The 26,256-nt window shown below is 50.2% G+C and overlaps 2 protein-coding genes across 4 annotated transcripts; one reads left to right on the top strand and one right to left on the bottom strand.

Annotated features, from left to right (window-relative positions):
- Window positions 1-225: 225 nt before the first annotated feature.
- Window positions 226-10,221, bottom strand: C14H17orf75 (chromosome 14 C17orf75 homolog). Its single transcript, XM_069952029.1, has 10 exons — window positions 10,037-10,221; window positions 7,434-7,511; window positions 7,199-7,324; window positions 6,727-6,858; window positions 6,014-6,071; window positions 5,506-5,625; window positions 5,296-5,360; window positions 5,074-5,213; window positions 4,835-4,938; window positions 226-1,151 (listed from the first exon to the last, which is right to left on the bottom strand). The coding sequence occupies exons 1-10, from the start codon at window positions 10,207-10,209 to the stop codon at window positions 930-932; spliced, it is 1,218 nt and encodes a 405-aa protein (XP_069808130.1). The 5' UTR covers window positions 10,210-10,221; the 3' UTR covers window positions 226-929.
- Window positions 10,222-12,775: 2,554 nt separating this feature from the next.
- Window positions 12,776-22,030, top strand: ZNF207 (zinc finger protein 207). 3 transcript variants are annotated; one of them, XM_069951986.1, is made up of 12 exons: window positions 12,776-12,999; window positions 15,557-15,683; window positions 15,829-15,967; window positions 16,052-16,216; window positions 17,806-17,881; window positions 17,972-18,045; window positions 18,135-18,289; window positions 19,003-19,095; window positions 19,696-19,938; window positions 20,096-20,255; window positions 21,401-21,581; window positions 21,781-22,030. In XM_069951986.1, the coding sequence occupies exons 1-11, from the start codon at window positions 12,959-12,961 to the stop codon at window positions 21,559-21,561; spliced, it is 1,434 nt and encodes a 477-aa protein (XP_069808087.1). In that variant the 5' UTR covers window positions 12,776-12,958; the 3' UTR covers window positions 21,562-21,581; window positions 21,781-22,030. The 3 variants fall into 3 exon arrangements, with proteins under 3 accessions (XP_069808087.1, XP_069808086.1, XP_069808088.1); XM_069951985.1 differs by having other exon boundaries at window positions 12,782-12,999; window positions 21,401-22,030; XM_069951987.1 differs by lacking the exon at window positions 19,003-19,095 and having other exon boundaries at window positions 12,794-12,999; window positions 21,401-22,030.
- Window positions 22,031-26,256: the final 4,226 nt, after the last annotated feature.

Genomic DNA, 26,256 nt, shown 5'->3' with positions numbered 1-26,256 from the left:
TCCAAGTTACATCAGGCCGCAGAGGCCTTGTGTGTACAGGGTGTGAGGGTGACATCATAAGTCACTTAAGCCTTAATGTGTGCGCACACCATATTAGAGTGTAAACTCTGGGGGTCAAGGGATGATGGGATTAATACATTGTGTGTGATAGGGAGATTAGATTGTAAGCTTCTGGTGGACAATAATCCTGCATGCAGAAAACTACACAATGAAAATGAGACTGTGAAGGTCCAGCACAGCAGCTTTATTTAGTAGATGGCAGGGGTAGTGGTACTGACATGGCTGGATACTCACATCAAAGGAGGTCTGTAGTGCAATCTATCACACAAGGGATACGGGGGGCCCAACCTTAGTGTGTGGCTCCTGAAATGTCTGTAGGATAAAGTGTCTAAGTACAGGGGGGGGGGGAGGGAGGGTGGCAGTAGGACTGATCCTGAATAGACACACAAAACAAAATCACCATGGATGGAGATGATGGTATTACCATAAAACCATTAACCCTTCTTATACCAGCTGGAGTGTGAGTACAGACAGCAGTGCAGGAGGGACCACGTGTAAACCAATAGACCCCAGCCTCCTCCCTGTCACAGCGGCTGCCAGGCGTAACAGTCAGGGGGGACAATAAAGGGTAATTAAGATAAAACATAATAAGAGCTTACAGAATAAAAGCCCCCAGGTGAGGTCAGGGGCGCGGGGCAGGGGAACTCCTCATATTCATCACCAATAGGGTTTCCTTCATATAAGAAATGATACAGGGCTAAGAGAGGACCCCCGAAGGTTCTAGCTTTACCCACTCCCTATAAAGCCTGGTCCACGTTGGCACATGGCCACCAAATACAGGAGCTGGGGGTCTCTCAGGGCCCTTGTATGGACAGGAATGTAAACTACACACACACGACACACTCAGTGGGATCAGGAGGGATCAGGGCTCAGGAGTTGTGGACAGAAAAGCCCTCCTCATGGATGAACTCCTCCAGCACCGTCACCACACTGCGGGCCTCCGGCATCTCAGCGTGCTCCACCTTCACGATCTGCAGCAGGATGTCACCATTCCCACAATTCTTCAGGAAGTTGTAACAGCGGAACAAGGCGTAATGGCTGCTCTCTGCCTGGCGGATCAGTCTCTTCATGTTGTTCATATCCTGGATGACCTGCAGGGGGTAGACACAGCATGAGCACAGCAGCGTCCAATCAGAAATCAGATTCTGTGTACTGTCACTGCAGGTAAAAGCTGCCCTCTGATTGGCCTTTTACACTACAGTACAGGGGGCGCAATTGGAGATAAACAAACTTTTGAAAGGTTCAGTTTGTCTGTAACACAAAATTTCAGATTGAAGATTCGCTTTCACCTCGGTCGGTTCTGAACATTTTTTTTTTATGACATAACTTCATGTTTAACAGTATTGTACACTCTAAAAAGCACTGCAACACACTTTCAAGTTGTCTAAGAGTTTGAAAGTGCTTTGGAGCTCTTTATAAGCAAGGGTATATTGTAGTAATGGATTTGACACCCCATAAAGTGAAGAAGAAATGTCAATGGTTGAAATTAGGCCCCTTCCCAGCAAGTAGCAGCAACTGGTTAGACAGCCCATACAAAGTGAAGGCCTTCAATCGGTCCTCTAGGCTGGGGAGGGGGTGCATGAAGGCAACAACATCCACTTACCTTCCCGGTAGCTTCCTGGTCTGCTGTGACGCGGCTTGAGATGCAATGTTTCAAGCCTGCTCAGCCATCCGTTGGCTGTACCAGGATCCCACCTCTGCCACTGAACGGCTGAGTGGGCTGGAAACGTTGCGTCTCAAGATGAGTCACAAACCAGGAAGCGGCCAGGGGCTGGACGCTGGAATTGACACTAGTACCAGGGAGGTAAGTGGACGGTTGTTACTTTCATCCACCCCCTCCTTGGCCACAGTGAACAAAGCCCTCCCGCCCAGAGTACCCCTTGAAAGACATTCCTCTGGGATCATTTAATATATAGCAGATAGTATTTTTTAAAGGCCCAGGAGAGGCAGCAGCATGGATGGTGGTATAATTTGTTGGGGTATGGGGTATTAGACAGTCGACACCAGGAGTGATGGTGGCACTGGACAGGTGACACTGGTGGTGAACAGGCACAGGGCATGTAAAATCTTTCTTCATCCATGCCTGGTTTATTTTGCTAAACATGAGGTTTTCCACACTGATGGCAGAGGAACGAAACTGCCTGCAGCACTGAACACCCTCTCCGATGTAACACTTGAGGATGGACAATACAAAACTCCAAGAAAAACCAGGCCAGTTTTTGCCACTGGTCAAGTCTGTTGACCTACAAGTCCATTTAGTTGTTGGGCAAAATCTGTTCCCTCATATGTGTCATATCGGGGGGATAAGGGCTGCAAAAATCATCATGTTATCCACACTTATATGTCTGACCAGCACTATCGAGTGCCCATCCACTTTCATCCCTACCCCATGCTGGTACGTTACTGCTGATCATCTTCATCACCCTCCTCATCGGCATTGCTTTCATGGCCCCCCTCCTTCTATATCCCTTGCTGGGTCAATTTGATATCCACGTCTCCTTCTTCTCCTGTAATCCACATCTCCTGATATCCACATCCCCTTCTTCTCCTGATATCCTCATCTCCTCCTCCTGTAATCCTCATCTCCTTCTCCTGTAATCCTCATCTCCTGATATCTACATCTCCTCCTTCTCCTGTAATCCTCATCTCCTAATATCCTCATCTCCTAATATCCTCATCTCCTTCTTCTCCTGTGATCCTCATCTCCTGATATCCACATCTCCTTCTCCTGTAATCCTCTTCCTCATGGCTGTGAGCATCTTCTCCAGAATGAATATTAATGGAATGACATCATTTATCTCTCCTCATAAACCTAGTTGTCTCCTCAAATGGCCACGACAGGTGACACATGTCCCTGATCAGCTGCCAATGCATCAACATGGAGTCATGCCTCCAGATATTACCGCTTTGTAGCTTTAGGAAGTCTATTGCGATATCTCTTTCCTCATGCAGGACAGCAATTCTTCTGAAGTGTGGCTTTTGGTCTCCAGATTTTAGAGATGCCGCTTTATGTGACACCTCACATTACAGAGAGGTAAAGAGGTACAGCATGGAATGAACAGCATTATTTCTATCTTTGCAGATGACACCAAGCTTTGTAGTACAGTACAGTCTATGAAGGATGTGCAGATGTTACAAGCTGACGTAGAATCACTGAGTGTTTGGGCGTCCACTTGGCAAATGAGGTTCAATGTGGATAAATGTAAAGTTATGCACCTGGGTACTAATAACCCACATGCATCATATGTCCTGGGGGGAGTTACTCTGGGAGAGTCACTGATAGAGAAGGATCTGGGTGTACTTGTAGATAATAGACTACAGAACAGTACACAATGTCAGTCAGCTGCTTTTAAGGCCAGCAGGATATTGTCATGTATATAACAGGCCTGGACTCTTGGGACAGGGATATAATATTACCACTTTATAAAGCCTTGGTGCAGCCTCATCTGGAGTATGCTGTTCGGTTCTGGAACCCGATTCATAAAAAGGACATTCTGGAGAGAGTACAAAGACGGTCAACTAAACTAATAAGGGGAATGGAGCATCTTAGTTATGAGGAGAGCCCTTATGGCCCCTACAAGAAATATGGGGAAAAGATGTTAACCCCCCTCAAAAGACAAATGAGCACTGCCTCCGCCTCAAGCAAAAAATGTTCAATCTCCAGAGGCGACAAGGCTTCTTTATAATGAGAACAGTGATCCGTGGAACAGTCTACTCCAGGATCTGGTCACAGCAAAAACAGTACAGGGCTTTAAAACAGGAGAGACAAGTTGTTAGACCAAAATAACATTAATGCATATGTATAGAACCTACCCATCATGCCTCCCTCTTCCGTCCATCCATCGTCTCCTTGGTTAAACTTGGACATGTGTCTTTTTTCAACCATACGAACTATGTAACTATGCCCTAGTAGGAATTTCAAAGAATATGCACCTGTTCCCAATCTCAAAGAGGAATGAAACAAGCATGGAGGTGGTTTTAATGTGTCTTCCTGTGTCTCACTCTCCATTACTTCCACCACCACCACATTTAACAGTGGGGACTATCCTCATATAAATCCACCTTCTCCTGTTATGGTGGACTAACCTACCCTAGGTCGTTTTTGGCCTAGAGATAACAAACCAATAAAAGTGGCCTTGGAAGACTGACCTGAGCTTCTCCTGCCAAGCCAGGTCAGCGTAGTAGCAGAGGATTCCACTGAAGCTTGGCTAGAAGCATCAGGGTCTTTCCCGTCAACTTGGGTCAACCAGTCCACAATCTCCCCACTCTTAGCTACAACACGCCCAGGGGCAGAGACAAACAACTCTCCTTCTCCCACCACCACCCCTGATGCTTGTGCTTGGCCTATCATAGCATGCGGTAGTTCCACCACCTCTGCAGCTGCTGCACTTGTGTAGTAGTTTTGGTATTGGCAGCAGCCCCATCTTTACCAGCAGAAGAAAACAAGGCATGGTCACATAAAGTTTTGCCTTCAGTTTTCTTAAGCTGCTGACTTTCTGCACAGATTCTACTACAACAATCTCCCTGCCTATTTAATTCTGTCCCTTGCTGCTGAATGTGATGCAGTGGTGATGCAACAATGAGAAGAGAATCCGCTGCCTGCCAGTATATAGTAGTCACACAGGTCAAGCAGCACACACTCATTTTTAGACACAATGAGCCAGAGGATGGGGTGCAACCAGCCAGAGAAGGGGGCAATTGGTAAATTCCGGACACCTCATGCTTCGTTATGCAGCTCAGTGGTGATCGAAGCCAGTGACTCCAGGACTCTCACCTTCAGCTTGAAGTTCTCCAGCGTCTGGCGGAGCAGGAAAGGACTACCCCTGTCATAGGCGTTAACGAACACTTGCATCCAGTCTTCACAGAATCTGTTACTGACTGTAGAGACAAGAAGACATAAAAAAAATAAATAAAAAAATCAGCAGGTTACCATCCCTGGCTGTCATGTAGGGAGGGGGATCAGCAGGGACATGGCAGAGGTAAGGTGTCTGGAAGGAGTGGTAGTCATCTTACCTGCATTACCCATTTCAGGCTGGCTGTCCCTGAAGTCCACAGTGATGGATGGCTGCTGCTGCCGCTCGGTCATTGCGATGCACAGGGATGTCATGGTTCCCTCCTGTACTAAGCCCTGCAGGCTGGCTGAGCTCTGAAACCTGAAGAAAAGAACCGAGGGCCAATAAGGACGCTGCCAAGTGGTGACAGGGGTGTGGGGGTATTGCCGGCGGAGCTGTTTACCTGCTGATGTCATTCTGCGTTCTCTCTGTGGAGTTTACGACATTCACAAGAGTGTAGCTCAGCGACTACATGGAGGGTAAGACACACAGTATAGTATAGGAATGTCTGCTGGGGGTTATACTACATGCATAAAGAACATAACTGAGTCCCCCCCATTAATCAACCACAATTATTACACCCGTTCTGTATCATCACCCCCCAACATCTCACCGCATGCAGCAAGAAAGCCAGCTTCTCCTGGAAGAGCTTCACCACCCGGTGGATGGGCAGCACAGAGTCCTCAAACCAGGAGCTGAGGTGAGGGCGGACCTCCGACTCCAGGTTACCCATCTATGGAGAGGAGGAGAACAGACATTATAAAGAGGAGAACACGAGTGACTAAACCAGAGGAGTACAGATAAAGAGGAGGAGAACATGAATCACCGAACCGGAGGAGGAAGGGATAGAGAGAAGACTAGAACCAGAATAGAGCAAACATAAGGAGGAGATACAGAAAAGACTAGAACATTATAAGGAGAGGATATAGAGAAGACTAGAACCGGAGGACAGTGGACATAATAAGGAGGATGTAGAGAAGACTAGAACTGGACATTATAAGGAGAAGATACAGAGAAGACTAGAACCGGAGGAGAGCAGACATTATAAGGAGGAGGGGATACAGAGAAGACTGGAAACAGATGAGATCCTATATTATGAAGACTTTGGTTCTAGTTCTTACCTGTGGCTCCAGTTTGCTCTTCAGACCTTCCACATGACTGTCCAGCTCAAGTCTGAAGGTAAAATCTTAAGGAAACACAGGAGGCCACCACCACAGCGAGCAGAGATGCTCCACCAAGCAGCCATCGAGTACTGATACACCCTCACAGTCTCTGCAGCCAATACTGTCTGGACAATGTACCAGCTGACCTATAGTGCACCATACTGTGCATAAACGTGCCTAGTCATCCATCTGTACCTGGAATACTAACACTCTAGATTGCTGTATGAATACGATTCATTCACCTTCCCTACAGGTCTAAATGGTGACCCTGATGAAGCTGCTCCCATATGTAACAGCTACTCACTCATTGTCCTGTGCAGAGACAAACCCCATTGTACTCCTTATTGCATACAGGACGTATTTCTGGAGACCCTAAAGCAGCGTTACACATGAATAACATCTTGTCTGATGCTTCAGAGCTGCAATCATACTTCTGCAGGTTTAGAGTTCATTTCTTCTTGACACATCTGCTTATTCAGGGTCTGCAGAGCTTGAGATGGTATCAGGGGTGTACCGTGGGATACGCTGGTGGACATGGTAATTTGGTATGGACTAATATGGTATATGAGGATTACTGGGGTAACATGATGACCTGATGATGGTTACTGATCCTGTACTACTATCCTAACGCTCCATATCCCCAGTGTGCACCATCCACAGACAAAGGATATAGATCGAGGCCTTTCTCGCTGCCCCCCAGGAAGCAGATGATGTGCTCTGGGGTGGGGGGTCCAGGCTCTGCAAGCTCCTCTGCCTTAACTGGTATCAGGCAGTAGTAGCAGCCCAGTGTGTATTCAGGGGAGCTGGAAAGAGAAGACACATCACACATTAGACAACAGGAAGCCCCGAAACCAAGGGTCAAGGGGAGAAGTTATGTGACTGGCCGCCAGTGACAACCCTCGCCCCCTATAGTCGTCAAGAAGGCAGCTAGGAGACAGGGGCTAAAGAACAACCCTGCTGGAAACAGTAACATATTCTGACGCCCCAACCTCTGGCAGCTGCTCACAAGTCTTTTATAGCCTCAGATGCCAGCTCCAGCACAACACTGCTCTGACCAGTGACTGGAGGCTGATGGGAGTACAGGTTCAGGCATCGTCTGTCTCCAAACCACAGACAGCACAAGTTCCGACCCAAACAACGTACCCCAGATCCACCGACGCCACGTTACCTATCCCCTCAAACACTGCTCCTCGGGATAAGCGCTTGGCTATGAAACTCCTGAGCTTGGGTTCAGCCTCCGCTGAGAGATTTGTGTCCACAAGAGACAGACTGCAGGAGAGAGGAGAGAAGTCAGCACAGGTGGAGCAGGATATAGTGTGACACAGAGGACATCTTACATCTAGAAAGGCAAACAGCGGAGAAAGGCATAAAGGATCACCTGAAGTCATCTCCACATGAAATGTCTGCTGCGCAGCCCCCCTCATCATCGTCATCGCAGGCGGTCTGCTGCGACACACTGTAACAAAAGATCAGCCGTTAGCAGAAGAGGCAATACAAGGGAGTATTATAATTGTGATGTAAAGCATCCCCCACCCCCTGAACTGGTGGTAGCGGTACAGGATGATATCTGGGGTCAGTATATTATAGATATTGGGGGTCTCCTCTCTCCCCCAGGTCTGGTGGTACAGGCAGTGATGATATCTGGGGTCACTATATTAGATATAGGGGTATAGTATAGATATTGGGGGGCTCCTCTCTCCCCCCAGTCTGGTGGTAGTGGTACAGGCAGTGATGATATCTGGGGTCAGTATATTAAATATAGGGATATATTATAGATATGAGGGGGCTCCTCTCTCCCCCCGGTCTGGTTGTAGTGGTACAGGCAGTGATGATATCTGGGGTCAGTATATTAGATATAGGGATATATTATAGATATGGGGGGCTCCTCTCTCCCCCCGGTCTGGTGGTAGTGGTACAGGCAGTGATGATATCTGGGGTCAGTATATTATAGATATTGGGGGCTTCTCTCCCCCCCCCCGGTCTGGTGTTAGTGGTACAGGCAGTGATGATATCTGGGGTCAGTATATTATAGATATTGGGGGGCTCCTCTCTCCCCCCAGTCTGGTGTTAGTGGTACAGGCAGTGATGATATCTGGGGTCAGTATATTATAGATATTGGGGGGCTCCTCTCTCCCCCAGTCTGGTGTTAGTGGTACAGGCAGTGATGATATCTGGGGTCAGTATATTATAGATATTGGGGGCTCCTTTCGTCCCCTGGTCTGGTGTTAGTGGTACAGGCAGTGATGATATCTGGGGTCAGTATATTAGATATAGGGGTATATAATATTATAGATATCGGGGCTCCTACTTTACATACAAATTCTTTCTGTTTAAACAGTTTATTCATGCGAGAGTGCACAACCATGCTGGAACCATACTAGTGATCCCAGTGTTCTCAATCTCACTATTCTGGATTATAAATCACCCAATAAACCAGGCAGATACAGATATCAGTCGGGAGCCCTATTGGATGTTCAGACTTTGCACGTTGGCCCCTGATGGTTGCGCATATAAGGTGTTTTATTAATTTATATGTATCTGATTGTGATGTTACTCAGTGTCTTATCTATTTAAAGTACAGTGGTGCCTCGGTTCTCAAACTGCTCAGTTCACTTTTCAGGCCCCCAGTCTTGTACTCGGTATCTGAACGTTTTTGAGAGTGTGGATGGTGGGTTGTACCTGGTGAGTTTAGCACTGGTGAGGCTTCACATACCGTACAGTACTGTATAAGACTGGAATCGTGTGGTGTTTTATGAATTCTTTTTTAGATAAATCTTTTTCACCATTCTTGGATGTCCGTACTCTGCAGACCTCGCCCTGTTACCTGGTCTTACTTGGAGAGGAGGAATTGGTTGTCAGTTTAGACAGCGGCATCTAAACAGTTAAATCAAAGACCAGGGAATTCTGATATCTTATTAGCACAATAGCAGCATCAATATTTCTGTGCACTGTACATCTCTAGGTCAGAATATTAGTTATAGGGGTGTATTATAGATATCAGGGGCTCACCCCCGGGATGATGGGTGTAGTGCTACAGGCAGTGCAGTATAGGTGCTCACCCCCTGGGATCATGGGCGTAGTGGTACAGGCAGTGCAGTATATGTGTTCACCCCCCAGGATGATGGGTGTAGTGGTACAGGCAGTGCAGTATATGTGCTCACCCCCCAGGATGATGGGTGTAGTGGTACAGGCAGTGCAGTATATGTGCTCACCCCCCGGGATGATGGGTGTAGTGGTACAGGCAGTGCAGTATATGTGCTCACCCCCCAGGATGATGGGTGTAGTGGTACAGGCAGTGCAGTATAGGTGCTCGCCCCCCGGGATGATGGGTGTAGTGGTACATGCAGTGCAGTATATGTGCTCACCCCCCGGGATGATGGGTGTAGTGGTACAGGCAGCGCAGTATAGGTGCTCACCCCCCGGGATGATGGGTGTAGTGGTACAGGCAGTGCAGTATATGTGCTCACCCCCCGGGATGATGGGTGTAGTGGTACAGGCAGTGCAGTATAGGTGCTCACCCCCCGGGATGATGGGTGTAGTGGTACAGGCAGTGCAGTATAGCTGCTCACCCCCCCCCCGGGATGATGGGTGTAGTGGTACAGGCAGTGCAGTATAGGTGCTCACCCCCCGGGATGATGGGTGTAGTGGTACAGGCAGTGCAGTATATGTGCTCACCCCCCAGGATGATGGGTGTAGTGGTACAGGCAGTGCAGTATAGGTGCTCACCCCCCGGGATGATGGGTGTAGTGGTACAGGCAGTGCAGTATAGGTGCTCACCCCCCGGGATGATGGGTGTAGTGGTACAGGCAGTGCAGTATAGGTGCTCACCCCCCGGGATGATGGGTGTAGTGGTACAGGCAGTGCAGTATAGGTGCTCACCCCCCGGGATGATGGGTGTAGTGGTACAGGCAGTGCAGTATAGGTGCTCACCCCCCGGGATGATGGGTGTATTGGTACAGGCAGTGCAGTATATGTGCTCACCCCCCGGGATGATGGGTGTATTGGTACAGGCAGTAGTAATGGCCGCCCGTCCTCTCCTCGCCTCCATCCTCCTCGCTCCTCACGTCTTCCCCGTCCACGGACTCGGCCAGAGAGCTCTGCACCGGCAACATCTCCCGTGTGACTGACAGCTCAGCGCTCCCGCCGCACAACATGTCCCCTCAGACCGCAACAATAGTTCCGGGGAAACAAGGTTCCCCCCCTCTACAGGAGCCGCAGAGACCGGCAGCATCACTGTGTGTGGAATATACTGTATACTAAGGGGTATATACTGTATACTGAGGGATATATACTGTATACTGAGTGGTAAGTGGTATATACTGTATATTCATGGGTTTACTGTATAGACTGTAATTTACTAAGGGGTATATACTGTAATACCATGTAATGAAAGGGTATATACTGCTTACTGAGGGGTGTATACTATATACTGAGGGGTATATACCATGTAGTGTGGGGTATACACTGTATACTGAGGGGTATATACCATGTAGTGTGGGGTATATACTGTATACTGAGGGGTATATACCATGTAGTGTGGGGTATATACTGTATACTGAGGGATATATTCTGTATACTGAGGGGTATATACCATGTAGTGTGTGGTATATACTGTAGACTGAGGGATATATTCTGTACACTGAGGGGTATATACCGTGTAGTGTGTGGTATATACTGTACACTGAGGGATATATTCTGTACATTGAGGGGTATATACCATGTAGTGTGGGGTATATACTGTATACTGAGGGATATATTCTGTACACTGAGGGGTATATACCATGTAGTGTGGGGTATATACTGTATACTGAGGGCTGTATACTGTGAGGGGTATAAATAAGGGTACCACCCAGACACAGGCCGCCATTTGAGGTGGAGCGTGCCTGCAGGATCCTGACGCTTCTCAGTGCCCCTGTGGAGGTGGATACTGGGGCAGTTAGCATCAGCTGTCTACCAGGTAAGAAATAAACAAATACAAGTATAAAAAAAAAACTTTATTGAAATAAACACTACAAGACCCCCGTTAACATTTTATTAAATACAAAGATTTCTTTATCTTCCCTGTAAGGTAGACCAGGTCTTCTTGAAAAAAGAAAGAAAAAAGTTAGGTTTAGGGCGGGTTTACACATAACATATCCGCTGCGGATCTCTTCACTGTCACTTTCAATGAGGTTACATACTGGCAGCAGAGTTGTCATCCCGCTGCGAGTATGTAAGTGGCAGCCCCCTTAACCCTTCGCGGCCTGGTACATACCCCATAACCCTCTGGGGCCCGGTACATACCCCATAACCCTCCGGGGCCTGGAAAATACCCCATAACCCTCCGCGGCCCGGTACATACCCCATAACCCTCTGGGGCCCGGTACATACCTCATAACCCTCCGGGGCCCGGTACATACCCCATAACCCTCCGGGGCCCGGTACATACCCCATAACCCTCCGGGGCCCGGTACATACCCCATAACCCTTCGGGGGCCCGGTACATACCCCATAACCCTCCGGGGGCCCGGTACATACCCCATAACCCTCCGGGGGCCCGGTACATACCCCATAACCCTCCGCGGCCCGGTACATACCCCATAACCCTCCGCGGCCCGGTACATACCCCATAACCCTCCGGGGCCCGGTACATACCCCATAACCCTCTGCGGCCCGGTACATACCCCATAACCCTCCGGGGGCCCGGTACATACCCCATAACCCTCCGCGGCCTGGTACATACCCCATAACCCTCCGGGGCCCGGTACATACCCCATAACCCCCCATGGCCTGGTACATACCCCATAACCCTCCAGGGGCCCGGTACATACCCCATAACCCTCCGGGGCCCGGTACATACCCCATAACCCCCCATGGCCTGGTACATACCCCATAACCCTCCGGGGGCCCGGTACATACCCCATAACCCTCCGCGGCCTGGTACATACCCCATAACCCTCCGGGGGCCCGGTAAATACCCCATAACCCTCCGGGGCCCGGTAAATACCCCATAACCCTCTGGGGCCCGGTACATACCCCATAACCCTCCGGGGGCCCGGTACATACCCCATAACCCTCTGGGGCTGCCGCTTACATACCCCATAACCCTCTGGGGCTGCCGCTTACATACTCACAGCGGGATGACAATTCAGCAGCCAGTATGTAACCTCATTGAAAGTGACAGTGATGAAATCCGCAGCAGATATGCTATGTGTGAACCCGCCCTAAACAGGAATAAATACATATTAACCTCTCCAGCATTGTCCCTGCTTACTGCCATGGGGTTTTCCAGGCAGAAGGTGTTGGCACAGTGACAAAACAGTGTATACAGCAGCGATGGCTTGCTTTACTGTAATTCAGCAAGGATTCAATTCGCAGGGTCAGGCAGAGTGCATTAAGTATCCCCAGCTTACTGTCCACATTCTGTGACAGGGATTCAATGGGCCAGGGACAGTGCATTAAGCATGTATTCTGTCCCTGACCACTAGGGGGCAGAGGAGAGCTCACCAGTGATAGTATATAGCAGCTGCTGCAGAACCTCCTATGTCCATCACTGTGAGCTGGTAATACTACATGTATTCTGACCCTGACCACTAGGGGGCAGAGAGGAGCTCGTCAGTGATAGTATACGGTATATAACCTCATATCGCCATCACTGTGAGCTGGTAATGCTACATGTATTCTGTCCCTGACCACTAGGGGGCTCGGTATCAGTATTGAGGACATCTGGCTCCTCCCATTGGGCGGGCTCGCAGTGGTTCCGCCCCTCGGCGCGGTGGTTTGTGGGTGGGAAGGCGGGGCTGCACACGCGGCGCCATCTTGTCCCGTCTTTGTGGCTGTTTGTCTCCTCACGGTTTCGGTCTCCAGACTGGTCGGTCGCGGTTGTTGGTGTTTCCTGAGTCACATCCAGGCGGTCAGAAGGAAATGGGGCGAAAGAAGAAGAAGCAGCTGAAGCCCTGGTGCTGGTATCCTTCATTACACTGAGCGCCCGCCGTGCCTCATATCTGCCCCCTCCCCGGCCCGCCGTGCCCTGTATACCCCTCCCGGGAGACCCGCCGTGCCCTGTATACAGCCCTGCCGGGAGACCCGCCGTGCCCCGTATACCCCTCCCGGGAGTCCCGCCGTGCCCTGTATACAGCCCTGCCGGGAGACCCGCCGTGCCCCGTATACCCCCCCTTCCTCCCGGGAGACCCCCCCCCCCCCCCATGCCCCGTATACCCCCTCCTCCTCCCGGGAGGCCCGACTTGGCCCGTATAACCCCCCCTCCTCCCGGGAGACCTGCCGTGCCCTGTATTCCCCCCCATCTCTCTCGGGAGATTATCGCCCCTCAGTGGAGACCCGCCGTGCCCAATATACCACCCCTCCTCCCGGGAGACCCGCCGTGCCCCGTGTACCCCTCCCGGGAGATCCGCCATGCCCCGTATACCCCTCCCGGGAGATCCGCCGTGCCCCGTGTACCCCTCCCGGGAGATCCGCCATGCCCCGTATACCCCTCCCGGGAGATCCGCCGTGCCCCGTATACCCCTCCCGGGAGATCCGCCGTGCCCCGTATTCCCCTCCCGGGAGATCCGCCGTGCCCCGTATACCCCTCCCGGGAGATCCGCCGTGCCCCGTATACCCCTCCCGGGAGATCCGCCGTGCCCCGTATTCCCCTCCCGGGAGATCCGCCGTGCCCCGTATACCCCTCCCGGGAGATCCGCCGTGCCCCGTATACCCCTCTTCCTCCCGGGAGACCCGTCGTGCCCTGTATACCCCTCTCCCTCCCTGAAGACCCGCCGTACCCCGTAAAACACCCCCTCGCGGGAGACCCGCCCTGCCCCATAATACCCCCCACCTCCCGGGAGACCCGCTGTGCCCCATAATACCCTCCCCCCCCCCCTTGCGGGGAGACCAGCCGTGCCCCATAATACCCCCACCTCCCGGGAGACCAGCCGTGCCCCATAATACCCCCACCTCCCGGGAGACCAGCCGTGCCCCATAATACCCCCACCTCCCGGGAGACCAGCCGTGCCCCATAATACCCCCACCTCCCGGGAGACCAGCCGTGCCCCATAATACCCCCACCTCCCGGGAGACCAGCCGTGCCCCCTAATACCCCCACCTCCCGGGAGACCAGCCGTGCCCCATAATACCCCCACCTCCCGGGAGACCAGCCGTGCCCCATAATACCCCCACCTCCCGGGAGACCAGCCGTGCCCCATAATACCCCCACCTCCCGGGAGACCAGCCGTGCCCCATAATACCCCCACCTCCCGGGAGACCAGCCGTGCCCCATAATACCCCCACCTCCCGGGAGACCAGCCGTGCCCCATAATACCCCCACCTCCCGGGAGACCAGCCGTGCCCCATAATACCCCCACCTCCCGGGAGACCAGCCGTGCCCCATAATACCCCCACCTCCCGGGAGACCAGCCGTGCCCCATAATACCCCCACCTCCCGGGAGACCAGCCGTGCCCCATAATACCCCCACCTCCCGGGAGACCAGCCGTGCCCCATAATACCCCCACCTCCCGGGAGACCAGCCGTGCCCCATAATACCCCCACCTCCCGGGAGACCAGCCGTGCCCCATAATACCCCCACCTCCCGGGAGACCAGCCGTGCCCCATAATACCCCCACCTCCCGGGAGACCAGCCGTGCCCCATAATACCCCCACCTCCCGGGAGACCAGCCGTGCCCCATAATACCCCCACCTCCCGGGAGACCAGCCGTGCCCCATAATACCCCCACCTCCCGGGAGACCAGCCGTGCCCCATAATACCCCCACCTCCCGGGAGACCAGCCGTGCCCCATAATACCCCCACCTCCCGGGAGACCAGCCGTGCCCCATAATACCCCCACCTCCCGGGAGACCAGCCGTGCCCCATAATACCCCCACCTCCCGGGAGACCAGCCGTGCCCCATAATACCCCCACCTCCCGGGAGACCCGCCGTGCCCCATAATACCCCCACCTCCGGGGAGACCCGCCGTGCCCCATAATACCCCCACCTCCGGGGCGACCCGCCGTGCCCCATAATACCCCCACCTCCGGGGCGACCCGCCGTGCCCCATAATACCCCCTCCCGGGAGTCCCACCGTACCTCATATACCCTCCCCGCTGCACCCCTAGAATTATTAGTTACATTTGGGCAATATCTGCAGTACTGGAGAATATGATGGGGACGTCCCACAGAAGTGGTCAGCGGCTGCTTCTTCCGGCCACATGCAGTACATCATGGCACCTGCGTAGCTTATATGCAGGGATGTGTTTACAAACCACAATAGTGGATATAGTGCAACATAGAAACATGATACACAAATATGTACAAATGGGTACACTCCTCATTATTGTGGTATATTCCCTGGGGACCTCCTGGGTTAGCCCTCCACCTGGCTTCTCTTTCCAATAAAATCCTATTTCTATGGAAACCTCTGCCTCTCGGCTCTGCCACGTCTGCTGTTAGTAGTCAGGTCTCTGTGACCTGCTGGCTCCAGGCGGGTTCTATCACAGATCATGTGACAGCTCCTTAACCAGCTGCCAGGTACTGCAACCGGGACTTCGATGATGAGAAGATTCTCATCCAGCACCAGAAGGCGAAGCATTTCAAGTGCCACATCTGTCACAAGAAGCTGTACACCGGCCCAGGCCTGGCCATCCATTGTATGCAGGTGAGTGGGATGTTATGTGGCGGCTCTGTTACTGGGTGGGGGGCGTATAGCGTGTCATGGAGTGTAAAGGGGGGGGGGGGGGGTCTCCAGCTGTACTGTGCTGTAACCTGTCGTTTTGGACACTGACTCTGCTCCTCCTTTGTAGGTGCACAAGGAGACCATCGACGCTGTACCCAATGCCATCCCTGGCAGGACAGACATCGAACTGGAAATCTATGGCATGGAAGGCATCCCTGAGAAAGATATGGAGGAGCGGAGGAGACTGCTGGAGCAGAAAACACAAGGTGTGTATCTGGGGTAGCGATGGCGGTGGGGGCTTTCCTTACCCCGACTCTTCTCATGACGTGTTTTGGTCTCTGCTCTTCCAGCTGACGGGCAGAAAAAGAAACAGGATGACTCTGATTATGAGGATGATGATGAGTCTGGGCCTTCCAGTTCATTCCCAGCACAGATGCAGGCCCAGCACGGGTACATGCAAGCCATGGGGCAGCCGGGTCTCCATGGATTGGCGGGTGTTTCAGGCATGCCTCCAGGTGAGTGCCACACTACAGAAGTTGCTTTGTCTGATGTGGGGCCCAGAAGGTGGTCCTGCTCATGTTCATTGTCTTTGTATGGCGGCTGATTCTAAGGTCAGATTGATATACTGATAATATCCTGACATTAATGATGCGTGTAAGGACTTCCCACATCCATGGGTATCTCTGTAAGGGTGGTATTACAAGGGCTGATGGGGGCCCGATAATAACAATAAACGTGCGCCGATCTGCTAGATCGGCGCTTGTTTACAGGGCCTATTACACAGCCTGATCGTTTAACAAGGGCTGCATGGACATTGTCCTTGCAGCCCTTGCTTAAAGAAGAAGTCCGGTGAAAATTTTTATTGTATTGCCCTCCAAAAGTTATACAAATTACCAATATAGACTTATTACGGAAAATGCTTATAAAGTGCTTTTTTTCCCTGCACTTACTACTGCATCAAGGCTTCACTTCCTGGATAACATGGTGATGTCACTTCCTGGATAACATGGTGATGTCACTTCCTGGATAACATTGTGATGTCACGACCCGACTCCCAGACATGTGCGGGCTCTGGCTGCTGGAGAGGATGATGGCAGGGGGATGCTTAGTGTCCCTCAGTGTTCCCCTGCCATCATCCTCTCCAGCAGCAGCAGCAGCCCGCACAGCTCTGGGAGTCGGGTTGTGACATCACCATGTTATCCAGGAAGTGACATCACCATGTTATCCAGGAAGTGAAGCCTTGATGCAGTAGTAAGTGCAGGGAAAAAAGCACTTAATAAGAATTTTCCGTAATAAGTGTATATTGGTGATTTGTATAACTTTTGGAGGGCAATACAATACTTTAATAAAAAAATTTTGCCGGACTTCTCCTAACTGGTATACATTACCTATCCTGGGTCCAGGGCTCCTCCTGCTCTTCTCCCCCGAGTCCCGCGTGTTGCAGCTTCAGAGCGGCCTGTCTTAGCTGACAGGCCGCTCAGCCAATCACAGGTCGGGACTGCCACGGCCAGTGATTGGCTGAGCGGCCTGTCAGCTAGGACAGGCCGCTCTGAAGCTGCAGCACGCTGGACCCGGGGAGAAGAGGAACCCTGGACCATGGATAGGTAATGTATTTGTTTTGCAAATCGACAGCCGCTGGCAGCGCACCGCTATTACACGTAGCTGTGCGCAGTCGGTGGCCGACAATTGTAGGTCAGAACCTATATCAACGCTCAGCCGATGACAACGATCATTGGCTGATTGTTGTGTTTATTACTCTGAGCGATAATCGGACGGATAGGGCCGATTATCGTTCCGTGTAATAGTACCCTAACTGAGGAATCTGCTGCCACCTGTTCAGGGGTCAGGGGGCACTGTGCTATTTATATACAATGCATAAACCCTTCTTCCCTGTACGGAGGGGAGCGAAGGTCTTTGTGGGGTGTGTGTGTTTATCTATATCTATTTATCTCTATATATCCTGTACGGATGGGGTTCACTGTGCTGTATATACATAACTGGGCTCTGCTGCAGATTTATTGCCCTCAAATCCTCCCCATGTATAAGCGACTTACAGGACTCTGGAGCCCCCACTAACCTGAGACCCTCTATTCTCTCTAACCAGGAATCCCCCCTCTTATGCCGACCGTACCACCGCTAATGCCCGGAATTCCCCCAGTGATGCCTGGAATGCCGCACGGGTTGGTATCTGTTGCGCTGTTTGTTTTGCTGTTTCTGAGCTTTAAGGTTTCTAACACTTCTAACACTTTTTTTTTTTGCTCTTTCCCTAGGATGTTACCCATGGGCGGCATGATGCATCACCATGCTGCTGGAATCCCCCCCATGATGGCGGGTCTGCCCCCAGGTGGGTTGTGAGATGTCAATCATCCAAGCTGCTCAAGTGTTCAGGATAATAAATGTATAATAACCTTTATTTTCTCTGCCGTTGTTTAGGTGTGCCGCCACCAGTGGGCCCTCGGCCAGGGATCCCAGCTGTGACACAAGCTCAGCCTATCTCTGCTCCAGGGGTCGGCAGACTCCCTGCCCCCAGTACATCTGCCCAAGCCATGCCGTCTGTGCCCAAGCCCCTATTCCCCAGTGCAGGGCAGGTAAGAATCACTGTCTGAGGATGCAGAAACTTAAATTCCAACCAGGACTTCAGCCTTACAGTGAGGTGACAGGAATGAAGTGGCACTATGTGTACGCTACCCTAGTGGTGGCTATACGCTCATAGAACATGTCGGAGTAGTGTAGCTGTTTGGACTGAGCATGTGACAGCTCAGCTGAGTGATTCCCTGGGGTTAAGAGGCATATCGGGGGTTTTATGTGGATTTGATGCAGCTTTTCTGCCCCGGGAGACTAATGAAGTGTGCTTTGTGAGGGGATCACTCTCCTGTGGTCTGATACCTGTATGAGTGGTGTGGTGATCGGTGTCTCTCTCCTGTCCCTGTATGAGTTTTGGGCAATGAGTGTGTCTCTCCTGTATGAGTGTCGGGGGGGGGGGGGGGGGGGGGGGGGGGAGTCCTGTACGAGTGTGTGGGGGTCTCTCTCCTGTATAAGCGATTGGGCAGTGGGGTTTCTAATGTATGAATATCGGGGATGATGGGGGGGGGGGGGGGGAGAGGCTCTCCTGTAATATTGGGGGGATTAGGGGGTCTTGCTCCTGTATGAGTGACCGGGGGATTAGGTTGGTTACTATGAGTGGTGTTGGGAGGCTTCTCTTCTGTATGAGTAGTGGTGGGTGATCACCTGTATGAGTGATATGGGGGGGGGGTCTCTCTCCTGTGGTCTGTCTTCACCGCTTCCTCTCTTTGTGCTGCAGATGGGATCCCCCGTCACCAGTTCAGCCTCCTCGGCCTCCACCTCAGAGAGTCTCTCTGCACCTGCTAAAGTTCTGTTTCCTAGCGCTGCACAAGTATGCAGGGAGTTGTAGTATTTAGTTTTCGCTTCACATATTAACCCTTTGGACTTCTGTCCATTATTTTACAGTAAACAGAACATAAAGTGTAGTTTTACAGTGTGGTCTAAAGGGTTAATGCATGCATTTGGCTTAGTGCATGAGTGTGCCTCCTAGTCTGTCCACCCTCCACATACGGCCTTACACTATTTGTCACCCATTGTTCTCATGCACAGAGCCTGCGTGCTGCTGGATGGCGCCTGCGCATTGGACAGTGCTGTAGGTGCACAGATGTGTAACCGGCGTGTGCATGAGGCCTTAGTTGAGGAGGGACCCCATGTAAATTAGTGGGGCTTCTAGAGTACGCCGATTCTGCCTATGCAGTAATTTCAGGATTTGGAGGTTCTGTGCATGCATCAGGTGTGCTGTTCTAGGTGCTCTTCTGGATTGGGATGGGATAACCAATCTGCTCGGTCTCCCTCTTGTCTCTAGCCATGTGGAGCTTCCGCTCCTTTGCGGTTGTGTGTGGTGGTCCGGCTTTGCTTTGTACATTGTGCTTTGTAGTAGTGAATTTATCCTTTCTATTAAAGTGACAGTGTCTGTTGTTTCTCTTGCCAGGCTCCAGCGACAGTGGCGGGACCTGTTGGCACAGACTTTAAGCCCCTAAACAGTGCAACTATTTCCACCTCTGAACCTCCTAAACCAACGTTTCCCGCCTACACCCAATCCACCATGTCAACCACTAGCACCACAAATAGCACTGCTGCTAAACCGGCTGCTTCCATAACAAGTAAGCCTGCTACCCTGAGTACTACTAGTGCTACTAGTAAGTTGATCCATCCAGATGAGGATATATCACTGGTAAGTTGTGACTCTGCTGTGATGGTCATATCTCTAGGATCCCATGTCACTTAGTGTGTAACCTTTGTATATATGCTTCTCTGTTGCACTAGTGTGTAAAACATTCTTCTTAGTCTAATGGACTCCATTTGTATTTTTTGCAATTTTTTTTTTCCAGGAAGAGAAACGTGCCCAGCTTCCGAAATACCAGCGTAACCTGCCTCGTCCAGGGCAGCCGCCCATGGGAAGTCTTGCTAACCCTCTTGGAGCAATGATGGCACCACAGCCTGGCATCCCCCCTCAGCAGCCCGGCATGAGGCATCCAATGCCCCCACATGGTGAGTGTTGTGTCCCTAAACTAGCTTGTGGTGTAATCTGCAGTGCAGTATGCAGTGCGGCCCTCCTGCTTTACGCAGCTTTATTTCTAGACATCTTATCTGGTTGATTTTAGGAAGCCGCCTTGAGTCTCTTGCCTGCTTATGGCAGGACACTTAGAGGGCCGCTTATGGCAGGACACTTAGAGGGCCGCTTATGGCAGGACACTTAGAGGGCCGCTTATGGCAGGACACTTAGAGGGCCGCTTATGGCAGGACACTTAGAGGGCCGCTTATGGCAGGACACTTAGAGGGCCGCTTATGGCAGGACACTTAGAGGGCCGCTTATGGCAGGACACTTAGAGGGCCGCTTATGGCAGGACACTTAGAGGGCCGCTTATGGCAGGACACTTAGAGGGCCGCTTATGGCAGGACACTTAGAGGGCCGCTTATGGCAGGACACTTAGAGGGCCGCTTATGGCAGGACACTTAGAGGGCCGCTTATGGCAGGACACTTAGAGGGCCGCTTATGGCAGGGACACTTAGAGGGCCGCTTATGGCAGGACACTTAGAGGGCCGCTTATGGCAGGACACTTAGAGGGCCGCTTATGGCAGGACACTTAGAGGGCCGCTTATGGCAGGACACTTAGAGGGCCGCTTATGGCAGGACACTTAGAGGGCCGCTTATGGCAGGACACTTAGAGGGCCGCTTATGGAATGACTTAGTGAAAATTTTTGCCATTCTAGGTCAGCTGCTTTTTTTTTTTTTTTTTTTCTTCAACGGTTTTATTGGGGGGAAAAAAAAAACGTATACAAATGTACAGAAAAGAACACTGACATAGCATGCAAAATACAGTGTGTTCAGCAACTGAGATATGGGCATTGTATGGGCTGTTTCTTGTTGGGATGGACCAGATTTCCATTATTTTTTTAGGCTGTGATTATACACTGACAGTTTCCTGGTGCTCCTTAGTTGTGTAAGCGGTCTAAGGATGTGCTGTGTTTTTTATCCTTTTTTTACATGGATTTGTGCAGGCTTTTTTTGCAGCGTGTGCCTCTTTACTACTGTAAATGATGGGGGGAAATCTGCAGCAAGTGCATCACAAGTGACAGATTTCCTATCTACATTGATAGTGTTTTCTAACTTACTTTCTCTCCTCTCTCCCCAGGCCAGTTTGGGAGCCCACACCAAGGCATGCCTGGATTTCACCCAGGTGCAATCCCTCCATATGGACAAGGCCCACCTATGGTCCCACCATACCAAGGTGGGCCCCCTCGACCGCTGATGGGAATGCGACCTCCTGTCATGTCTCAAGGTGGCCGCTACTGACTGTGCTGCACCCTAAATAGGTTTGGAGATTAACCCCTTTCTCACCTTGTGCTGTGTACATAGCCGAGCTCATCTCTCCCCGCATACCAGGAACTGTTGGACATTTCTTTTACACTTGGGGAGGGTATTTTTATTTCCAGGGAGGGAGAGTTCAGGGACATTAGAGCAAACACTTTCCTGATGTTACAATTTATACTGTATGGCTTCTTTTCCATCTAGGTTTGTTAGAAGTGGCGTATAGTAAATGTGGTTCGTTTAATTGTGAAGGCGCCAAATACCAGCACAAGGCAAGTTCTGTAACATTACTTTGCTCTATGTAAGGTGACGCCTTCACAGCTCCTCCTGGGCTGTTGGACTCCTGGTCCCCAACTGTGGTTGGTGAGGGCAGTAACTGTCCATTGTATCTAGATGTCCTTTGGCCTCTGTATTGTTCAATTGCGCATTATGTAATAAAACGAGAGAAACCCTTCTGACTTTTTATTAATTCCCAGCTGTGGAGCCGATCCAAGGTTTGTACGTTGCATGTTTATCCGCAGCCTCCCCTCCAGTTTCATCGGCTACAGGAGCTGCTCCTCTTCTAGCAAGTTTGGGACAGATGCATGATGTGTGTTTACAGTCTAGCTGCACCTGTACTAAGGAATCGTTGCCTTAACCTCATGTGTTACGTCCAGTGAGGCGTCCTTTTGGAAGCCATTTGTACAGGTCCAGCTACCTTACAGAATCTAGTGGGAAGAAACCTGTCTATAGGATTGTGGTGATGGGGTCCATTGGCTAATGATTGTGGTAGACTGTAGATCCATGGATCCGTTTTGCATGTTTCACTTCGGTTGCTGAAACCTGTTCTAAAATGAGCCTTTCTCTTCTCCCCATAGCACTGCCCTAGCACAGGCTGAGGCTCAGTGTTGCCCTATTCAATCTGAGGCAAGTGGCATTTATTTTCTTCAGGGGTCCTCACAGCCTTAGCTGTTGGATATATATGTCCCCAAACTTGCAGCAAGTTTGGTGAAGGCCCCTGCCGTTTTCTGTAATGTAGGGATTCTGCTGGTTCTTTGTCGTTTTAATAAAAATTGCTGCATTAAGTCTTATTCACTGCCACCTCAGCAATTCACAGGGTCCAGATGGGTTGTGCACTTGAACCACTCGGTGTTGCCATTGTCTGATTCCAGGTGCTATTGGTGTCACCGACTTGATGTGCAGTAGTAGCTGCAGATGTCCCGACTCTGCCTTACTGTCTATGAGCACGGCCTATAAATCCTTGTACAATCCTTAGTAAAGGACAGTCTGACCCAGGGTTTGTTCTGTGTGCTCCAGCCAGTAATGTCTCCATGCGTCAACACAGTGCTTGTAAATGGTGACAGAGATCACAACACAGGTTGTCATGTTAATGTTTGCTGCTCAATAAAGTTATCTGTACGACCATGACACTCCTCTTAGTGGGGTCTCTCTCGATCTCTTCTGACAAAACTGTGTTCATACTTTTTACTGTCCAACTGGGATGGGGATAGTTCTGCCCTCCAGCTGTTGCAAAACTGCACTTCCCGTTGTATAATAATGGGATGCATCAAAAGAGGCCTGGATACTAAAGATGAGATCATAGTTTTGCCTCTTTATAAATCACTGGCCAGACCACATATTGAATACTGTGTAAGTTTTGGACACAGCTGAACTGGAGCAGGTTCAGAGGAGGGCGACCAAGTTCATTAAGGGAATGGGTGGGTTACAGGACCAAGACAGGTTATCAAGCTTGGGGTTATTTACACTAGAAAAAGACGTCTCGGACGCTCTGATCACAATGTACAAATGAGTGGACAGTACAGAGATCTTTGTAGTGATCTTTTTACTCCTAGGCCTGTAACCATGTCAAGGGGGCATCCTATAAGTCTAGAGGAAAGACTGTTTCACCACCAGCACAGACGCAGATTCTCTACTGTAAGAGCAGTGAGACTATGGAACTCTGTGTCACATGATGCTGTCATGGCTGATTCACTAAAGTTCAAGGGAGGCCTGGATGCTTTTCTTGAAGAATATACAAGTTATGGGCATTAGATTACATGTGATACGTTGATCAAGGGTTTATTCTGATTGCCATTGGAGTCGGGAAGGAATTTTCTCCCTGTGATGGGGCAATTGTCATCTGCCTCCATAGGGGTTTTTTTTTGCCTTCCTCTGGATTAACACAGTAGGGTTTTTCTAGGTGGAACCTGATGAACTCTTGTTGTCTTTCAATCTTATTAACTGTTACTGTACCTGAAGAGCCAAAGGAATTGTAGTTTTGCAACAGCTGGAGGGCTGCAGGTTGCCCATTCCTGGTATACAACCGCACATATGTAATAAGGCCTGTATCCACCCCAGGTTACCCTTCTGGACTCTATAGTGACTGACTTATAGTATAATTGGGTATGTGTTTGTGTACATTTTCTAGATTTATTCTGGGATGTCTGTCTAATGAATTCTAGTATGGACTGTAACGTCCACGTCACCCCAGCAGTAAGTCTTTGGACCTATTACACGGAACGATTGTCGGCCGAATCACTGTGTAGTGAAGAAAATGATCACATTACCCGTGCTGCACAATCGAACCATGTAATATTCGCAGTAAGCGAGTGCCAATCTATCTTGCTTACACTAGTTATTGGGCTGTGTAAAGGCCCTATTACACGGAATGATTATCGGCTGTTATGGCTTATAATCGTCCTGTGTAATAAAAGGCAATAGTTTGTGTCAGCTGATCGTTGTTGTCGTTTGTCTTTAACATGTTGAAAGACAAACGACAATTATAGCAGCGATCTGCCGCCGTCACTCCGTGGAATAGGAGCGGCGGCAGCAGACAACCTCTATCTTCTATGGGCTTCCTGGATGATCTAGTGATCTCCTGGGCAGCCCCCCCTGCACTTTCCTGCTTGCTGACGGTGCGTGTAATAACGCAGGCAGCAAGTGGGGAATGAGGAGCAAACGGGTGCTGACAGCGCTTGTTTGCTCCTCAGTGTCGCCCCGTGTAATAGGAGCTTAATTCTGCTGTTACTTTAGTGTTTCTCCTCTGACATATATAGCCAACAATTTATTTGTCTATTGTCTCCCCAATGAAGTTATGCCTAGAGAGCCCGGCCTCAGTATAGATAGTAATTGTAGATTTACAACAACAGAGAGGACCACAGGTCCCACTTCCCTGTCCCAGAGTTAAACTTAACAGGAGGGGTGATGTTTCTAAGTTTTTTGATTGACCCCTGACAATCATGGGAATGGGGTCCCATGTCTACCCATGTGATTGGAGCAGCAGTGAGTTTTGTAAACTTGAAATACCCCTTTAGGGTAGCTTCACACGTACCGACTCGCAGCGTTAATAACGCTGCGAGTCGGCTAGGTCCTGGCAGATCACTTTCACTACATACACACAGTGGTCTGAATGACCGCTGCGTGTATGTAATTCTAACGCTGCGAGTCGGTACGTGTGAAGCTACCCTTAAGATGTTGGCTCCTTACCATCTTCATGTGGAGATTTTGAAATTAGGTAGAATTGTGGCTATAACTTTAATCTGAGACCAATGGGGTGGATAAATTGTGTCTAGGTGAAGTTCATGTTATGCAGGTTACAGCACTAAGCTGCCTGTGTCTGAAGGGGACCTGTACTGTATGTGAACATAAACCACATCTGTGGGCCTGGGTGACTTCTGTGGGTTCAGTCCTTTAACTTAGGGCCCTATTCTACGAGACGATTATCGTTCGCATAATTATTAACGATAAACGATCCAAACGACCGCTATTGCAAAAGACCTGAAATCGTTCACCCATTTACATGGAAAGATAAGTACTTATGATTGTTCTTGCGGTCGTCTTGTCGTCGCTATTGCGTTCGTCACTACTGCGTACGACTGACTTCTTATTCAATGTGATCGATTTGCGGATGAGCAACGATAAAAATAGTTCCAGGTCTTATTAAACGATCAACGATATCTTGTTTGGTTGTTAATCGTTAACTGCTATTCAAACGAATGATTATCGTTTAGATTCGAACGATTTAACCATAATCTGAACGATAATCGTCCCATGGAATAGGGCCCTTACCCAGTAATATATCTCTGTCCTTCACAGTGGAGCAGCTGGGCCCAATATGTAAGGCTATGGCTACACAGTCAGTGCCCACTACACAGGTTGTGCTAATGAAAACTGACAGTCACCAGTAATCCATCCAAAGACTCCCATGTCAGTCACTGATGGGATACAATGTGACACCATTCACTTTCATTAGTTACAGGATAACGTAGGAAACGTCACAATCTCTGCCACAACCAGTCACCATGTAAGGCTAGAACAATGTAGCACCTTCACTAGCATTTCTATACAGATTAGACAATTCCTGAATTTCAATTCATGTAGCCTATTGGCTTATTGCTGTAATGTACATAGGGCAGACATCAGACCTGTGTGCTGGAAAAGATACTACCACTAGGTGTAACATAACTGGTCATGTATGATCAGACCTGAGAGCGGGGTGTGTGTTGTCCTAGGGTGGGTAGTATACAGGCCGCATATCTACCACCCATCCGTTAACGCCTTTGTTTCTGTTGATTCAGCCACTTACTGGTAGAGAAGAGTGAGTACGCACAGCACTGCCAGTACAGGTTAGTTGTCATCTGTAAGTACTCTGTGTCTGTACTTTTTTTCTATATTTCTAACTTGCACTCTGTATCTGGGGTG

Source organism: Dendropsophus ebraccatus, chromosome 14 (genome assembly GCF_027789765.1).
Source record: "Dendropsophus ebraccatus isolate aDenEbr1 chromosome 14, aDenEbr1.pat, whole genome shotgun sequence".
Taxonomy (NCBI): Eukaryota; Metazoa; Chordata; class Amphibia; order Anura; family Hylidae; genus Dendropsophus; species Dendropsophus ebraccatus.
Note: the sequence above shows the minus strand (reverse complement) of the source record. Positions and strands in the feature narration are given on the sequence as shown.